Source organism: Pteropus medius, unplaced genomic scaffold, assembly GCF_902729225.1.
Source record: "Pteropus medius unplaced genomic scaffold, Ma_sr-lr_union100, whole genome shotgun sequence".
Lineage (NCBI taxonomy): Eukaryota > Metazoa > Chordata > Mammalia > Chiroptera > Pteropodidae > Pteropus > Pteropus medius.
The window spans coordinates 13,120,453-13,127,421 of NW_024347788.1; the positions used below are offsets into that span (position 1 = coordinate 13,120,453).

Here is a 6,969-nt window from a genome sequence, read left to right on the forward strand (position 1 = left end):
CTTCGTGCGCTCTCTCCACCGCTCTCTCCCTTCGTAATCAGACACGGAAAACACCTGAGACCGTCGCGCGGCCCCGCGCCTGCTGCGTGGTCCGGCGAGTTAGGGCCCGCGGGAGCCTGTCTCCGCGCGGGGAGTCTCGCTGGAGGAGCCAGCGGTCTGCGTCGTCGCGAGGGTCGGGGCGGTGGGCCTGGGTTCGCGCCCGCCACAGCTCGTCCCAGGCCGGTCTCCGTCACGCAGGGCAGCAGCGGAGAAGATGAGGCTGGCACACCGCCGCCTCCGAGCGGCCCGGGCTGCTCGCGCGTGTTCGTGGAGCACTGTTAGCGTGTTAACTCTCTCGAGAAGGATAAGCCACGCGGGTGTGGGTACCAGAGCTGCCTTCCAAAAGGACACGAGCGCGATGTTCCGTGATCATTGTCGTTGACGAATTCGCTTTGTAAGACTGTCAAGACAAAGGATTCCGAAGGAAGCGCCTACACCCGGTGCGTCATTGTCCTTAAAAAGCTCTGGAGCGAAACAGGAAACTAAGCCTGAAGACTCTAACTCCTCCGTGCTCACCGAGGGCGTGAGCTCACGAGCCGCGTTGCAGCTGGGGCGCGGTGTCGGGAGCTGGAGAGACAGAGCAGACGCGTTCGAGCACCATGGGGATGGGGCACTCTCTCGCCTGGACCGAGCTGTCCTGCCTTGTCACTGCCCCCCGGGCCCAGCGTGCCGGCCAGGGGGCTGCGCGGGGCTCTGCACTCGCGTCCAGCTGTCGCGGCTTTTCTTCACATCGCCCACTTCTTTGTAATCTCAGAGAATACCAGCTTGCTTTATAAGCAGCCTGTATTCTCAGGTGGTGGTGAGCTCGTAGTCAGGAAAACCCGCTGGCCTCCCGAAACGATCTGAATCACAGGCAAGCCCCCCATTCAACTCATTAGAGAAGTCCGTGTTTAAGTAACGATGCAAAAACAAGCATTCATGTAAGGCTTGTGGCTAAAACCGACTTTTACGGATAAAAAGAAACCTCTTAAACGTCAGTAGATAAACTGGAAAAAAGTAATTATCATTAAACAGACACTAAACCAACTTAGTTTGCAGGACAACTGTGACGCAGAAGTGTGCATGAGGACCTGGACGGTAAGTGGGCTCCCCATCCCCCACCCGGACACACACGCACACACACACGCACACGCACGGAGTGGGAGGAGGCATGTGCAAATCACGTCTCTGATAAGACCTGGGCCGAGAATATGCAAAGGCCTTTGGCCCAACAATAGGGGCAAATGACCTAACTAAGAAATCGGCAAAGGATCTGAGTAGACATTTCTCCAAAGGTAGACAAACGGCCAACGAGCGCGTGGGAGCATGCTCAGCACCCCTGGCCGTCCCGGGGACGTGGCCCAGGGCCACAGTGGGCCACCGCCCGCACCCTCCTGGGTGGCCGTGACCACGAAGACACTGTTGGCGAGGACGTGCAGAAACCGGACTCTCGTCCTTTGCCGATGGATGTCAAAACGGCAGAGCTTCCGTGGAGACGGCCTCGCTTCATCAAGTACTTAGAGAATGGCCACAGATCCATCAGGATCTCAGCTTACAGCCACAGACTCGAAAACACACGCTCCGAGAAAATGCAGACACAGAAGCTTCCAGAGGCGTCGTCCCTAACAGCCCAGCGGGTGGGGCTGTCCGCCCAGCGCAGTGTTATCTTGAAAACATCATGCTGCGGAAAAGGAGTCATTCACGCACCCGAAAAACACATGCTGTGTGGTTCCGTTTGCACGACGTGCCCAGAACAGGCGGATCGTAGACCGGAGCGCGGTCGGTGCTGGCTGGAGCTGGGGGCGGGGGGGCCTGCCGGGGACGGGGGGGGCTGGGCTTGTTCCGGAGAGAAACCTGTTCCAAAACCAGACTGTGGTGGTGACTGCAGCACCGCGAAAATGCTCCAGCAGCGGAAACCCGCGCGCTTGGCTGCTCTGCGTGGTTTCCGTGGGCGGCTGCTGCGGCGTGAGAATTTGTCAACAGCACTGTTTGAAAATGAAGGGACCTGGCTTACACCGCGCACACGCGCGCACACGCGCATGCACACGCACGCACACACACGCGCGCGCGCACACATGCTCACACACGCGCACACACTCACACACGCGCGCGCTGGGGCTCGGCCTCACCCTCAGGTAGAGAAATGCAGACGGGGAAACGTGGCACAGCTGGGGACGGTCAGAGCGGCAGCTGCAGCCCGAAGCCGGGATAATGCAGGGGGGTTTGGGGGCCAGTGGGGAGGGAAGGGGCTGGGGGCCGGGTCAGACATCGCAGTCGCCCCCCCCCCCCCCGCCACGCCCGGCCTCAGCCTCACACAGACGGGTGGAGACAGGCAGAACGGACGCCCACTTTTGACGGCGACGACGCGAGATGCAGCAACGCCGATCGCCTCGACCATCAGGCAGGGGCCGGTCCTTGCTGCGGTCCAGACTCCTCACGGGAGAAAAGAATGCAGAGAGGGAAAGTGGTCGAGCCGCCGGGCGACTGCCCGGCGCCGCTGAAGCCCCGGCGGAGGTTCCCGCTGGAACCCCGTGCGCTTCTTTAAGACGCTGGGCGTGACCCGAGAAAGTTAAGAAAGCCCCGCTCGCCGCCGAAGCAGGGGCTCAGAGGTCCGGGTTGTGAAGACGCCACGCCATGGGAAAGCCGCGCCGGCCTTCCTGTTCGGAGGAGCGAGGCGATTTGAGACGGGCTCTGCTGGCGGAGATGGGGTTTACGCCCAGGGTCGGAGACGGTTCTCCTCCCCGGCCAGCCTCTGCCACTTACATCTTCACGTATTTAGTGCCTTTAATTAACAGGTAACACCCTTAAATGGAAAACAAGAGTAGTCAACGGAAATTATCTAGGGAGCTCCCCACGCCAGCCTACTGACGCCGGAGTAGCTGGTCGCGACAGTCACTGCTGTTCTTTCATGTCAGCCTCCTGGAGCCCCCTGCATGCAGATGCCCGTGAGGGACTGAGGGTCTGGTGTCCAGATGGTCTGTCTGCAGAGCAGGCTGGTCATTTGGCAGACTGATGGGCTTACCGCATGAGGTCGCTGAAAGTCCTGAGGGTTCTGGAAGTCAACACGCAAGGTGGCAGGAAGCCACGGGAAGTCGGCGCGTGCTGGCCCCTGCGAAGCCAGCGTGAGCTTCCGCTTCAGAAGTGCGGGCTGAGCACCTGTACGTCCCGGCTGCCGCCGCGGGCTCGGGGCCGGGGGTCAGCGGCCGGCATCTCGGAACTTACCTCTGCTGCATGCGGCTCGCAGTAAAGCGCTGCTGGGCACAGGCCTTGTTCCAAGAGGTCGAGGTGTCCTGACACGTCGGGTGGCCCCCCTTTGGGCCCAGGGTCTCCCTACTGGCGGTGCCACCCCCTGCGGCTGGGCGTTGCCGCCTCCGCACCGTGCCGGCTGCTGCTGGCACCAGCACCGGGGGTCCGACGTCCCTGAGGCTCTCGGCTCCCCACAGCCACGGGACTGGATCTGAACCGTCTCAGGATGCTGCACGTCACTCTGCAAGTTCTGCATCGGGGTGAGGGCCTCCAGCTGGCGTGACTCCGCCCACGTGCCCATCACCTGGATGCTGAGAGCCACGGAGAAGAAGCTGCTGGCGTTTTGCCCTTGCCTGCAGGTGGCGAGTGCCTCTGAAAACGGACAGCCAGCTCTGATGCGCGCGAGCCCGTGCGGAAGGGTCTCAGGAAGCTGTGGGTCAGTGAAAGGAGCCAGGCACACACCGCTGATAAAAGCAGCTCGTGTCAGACCTCAGGGTGCTAGGGGCAGCGTGACCCTGCACCTATGGAAGCACATGGTAGACAATATAATTTTTGAGTTTTTATGTAAAAAGTCAAGGATTTCTATTTAAAAAGCTATTTAATATTTTTCACATTTGATTGCCTCTTTGCCTCTATGTTTGTAAAAAGAAATGAAACTGGTTTGTCTTTATAATTAACGTTCTGTGAGCTCTGGGAACATACTTCTGAGCCAGGGCAGACCTGGGCGACCCCAGTCATGGGCCGTCACACACGGGGTTGAGTGAGTGCACGCCGTTAAGCCAGGTGTGTTTCTCAATCGCATTTTATGAGTAAATCTTCAGAACACACTTCCTCAGTTGGCAGTAACCCCTTAACAGACGTTTTCTGGGGAGCGGATTTCCGACCTTCGCGGGTCTCTCGCAGCCGGGCCCGGGCTCGCCCCTCGGGGGGCGCAGACAATAGAGTGATGGCGCCTCCGTCCTGGCGGCTCGGGTCCTACGCCCGCCTCGCCGTCTCGTGGACGGGAGTGGCGGTTTAGCGTCGTTCCGCGTTCTCCTAGAAGCCGATGTCTGACATTGAGCCGCCCCCTCCTTTCCGGTCGTTCTCGACTCCGTGATGACTTTCGGCAGCTCCCTGAAGGGAAAGCGGGCTGCGCTCACACAGACCGGGGGCCCTTAGTGGTGGCCACGACGCGTGCTGTGCTGGGGCCTGCGCCCGGGCACGAGGCAGAGGGCGCCGGGCCGAGCCCGAGCAGGCGCCGGGTCGTGCTGAGCGCTGCCAAGCGTCCCTAAGGGGGCTCGGGCTCGTGCAGCTCGATCCTCAGGGTGGGCGTGACCCCGGGAAAGGCCGTCACCCTGCTCCCCACGGCTCTGCGCCTCCTGCTCCCTGCGGGGCCCGGGCTCCTCCACGAGGCGTGTGACGTGTGACGTGTGACCGCGCTGACTGTCCCTTCTGTCTTGCAGAGCCCTCGCGCCCCGGCCGCGACCCCGCACAGCAGCACCAGGGCACGAGCAGCGGCTCGGTCGCGGCCGCCATCCTGGTCCCGTTCTTCGCCCTGATCCTGGCGGGGTTCGTGTTCCACCTCTACAAGCACAGGTGCGTGGGGAGCGCTGCGCGCATCACGGGGCGAGGGGTCGGGGCTGGTTGTGCACCACGCGCACGCACATGCGCCTGGCCCTCCCGCTGCAGCGCACGGCCGGCCCCCTCCGCGCGTGCCGAGGGCCGTCCGTCGTCCGTCCGAGGGCACGTGGGTTGTCCCCGTGTCCTGGCCACCGGGAACAGTGCCACTGCGAACTCCGGGGCGCACGTATCTGTGGTTAAATGTTCTCGTGTTTTGGGGGTAAATACCCAGAAGAGGGATTGCTGGGTCACATGGTAATGAATTCTATTGCTAGTCCTTTGAGGAACCTCCGGACGGCTTTCCACAGTGGCCGTGCCGGTTTGCATCCCCCCCGCTGTGTCTGAGGGTCCCTTTCCCCCGCATCCTCTCCGACACCAGCTATGACCCGTCCTGTGCATGACGGTCATTCCCACGGCGGTGAGGTGGCATCTCACGGTGGTTCTGACCTGCGTTTCCCTAACAGCTGGTGAAGTCGAGCATCTTTTCACACGTCTGCTGGCCATGTGACATGGCAGGAGAAGTGGCCGAGTCCTCTGTCCGTTTGTTAACGATTTTTTATTGGCGAGTTGCACGAGTTCTTTGCAAGCGTTGGGTGTTATTAGCCCCTTACCAGAGGCGTCACTTGCGGTGCCTCACTTTAAGGCAACACAGCCTCGGAGGAACATTCAACAGACGGCACAGTCGTCTTTAGCCTTAGAAACGCCCCTATAAATGGTCAGTCTCAGGCGCCTCGCGTGAGGGTAGGCGGGAGCAGACCGCAGGCGGTGAGCTGGGCAGAGGGCAGCACCCACGCCCCGTGTGCCTCTGACCCGCTTCGCCTCCACGGCTGTGGCCCCCACTCCCCCGCGCTGCCGCACGTCCTGGGGGGGTGACGCGCCCGTGTCCGGAGAGCGAAGTGGGGCTCGGACGCCTTGGCTCCCCGGAAAGCCACCCCGAAGCCACCGCTGAGTCTGTGCCGCAGGAGGGGCGCAGGGCCTTCGCAGCAGGAAGAGACCCCTGTCCGGCCCCCAGACCCTTGCCGAGCCCTTGCCACCTGCCCAGGGGACACGCCAAGCCGCCAGCTCCCCCCGGGCCCCGTGCCCTCAGCGGCCGGCTCTGTGCTCCTTCCCGTGAAAGCCCATCTCCACTGCCCACGGCCCTCTCGCCATCACGGCAGCCTGGAGTCCCGGGCGCCTGGCTCTGCCTGCCCCGTGACCTCCTGCCCTCAGCCCCGGAGTCTGGCCAGCTCTGCAGCTTTTCCCTAGCGGCGAGGAGACACTGGCGACTTGTGACTTGGTTGACGAGCGGACAATCCCAGCCGGCCCTAAGCTGCATCCGCGTTCGGCTGAGTTTGTGTACGAACGTTTGCTGCTGCGTTTTCGGCCTTGCCCGGCCTGTAGGGCCGTGGCAGATGACCGGCGCGCAGACAGAACCCGGTTCTCTGGGGCCACACGCTTTCGGTGCTTTTCCCTAATGAGTCTGTTGGAACGAGGAAACCCACTCGTAATCACAAAACAAGTTTCTTTACAGCCGGCGTCAAGCGACGTTTCTTTGGTGTGGCCGTTTACATCCAGGCTGCGCTCTGCTGCTGGCGTAATGTCGTCTTTTCTAGAAAAAAAGAACTGGGTGGGGTGGGCGGTCAGACTAGATCGCTTTAGGACTTTTATATCTAAAAACCCTTTAATTCTCTAATCTCAGATCCTACATGGGACTTCCTTTAAACCAGAAAATATAAACAATAGTTTCACAATGAGTATAGTTCTTTTTTATAACTGACTCATTGGAGACAAACTTTCATTAGAAAAACAGCCACATCTAGTGGCCGTGAGTACCGGCTGTGAACCCAAGTTTATATTCATGTCTCAGCCGTTCCCAAGTCGGGCATCTTGGCCCTGGGTCTCCGAGGACTGAAAGGTACAGGGCCTTCCTCAGGCCACGTAGCTCTCAGTGACAGGTGACGTGCGAACCAAACATCGTCCGGCCCAGCGTCGTCAGCCGGGATCAGACGTCCTTTGATTTGGGAAACGGCTCCCATTTTCAGAGGTCTGCGGAGGACGTCGACCAGCCGCTAAAAGAACGAGCCGCCGGACGCACGAGGGTGTGAGCCGACCGGGCCCGCAGGCGCC

At 61.0% G+C, this 6,969-nt stretch overlaps 1 protein-coding gene across 1 annotated transcript in view; it reads left to right on the forward strand.

The window, feature by feature from the left end:
* CSMD1 (CUB and Sushi multiple domains 1) overlaps positions 1-5,264 on the forward strand; it is a 1,293,618-nt gene extending 1,288,354 nt beyond the window's left edge. Inside the window, exons 69-70 of the mRNA XM_039877340.1 lie at positions 4,707-4,839; positions 5,210-5,264. Of these exons, the coding sequence (XP_039733274.1) occupies positions 4,707-4,839; positions 5,210-5,264 (188 nt within the window). The remainder of the gene's footprint in view (positions 1-4,706; positions 4,840-5,209) is intronic.
* The last annotated feature ends 1,705 nt before the right edge of the window (positions 5,265-6,969 follow it).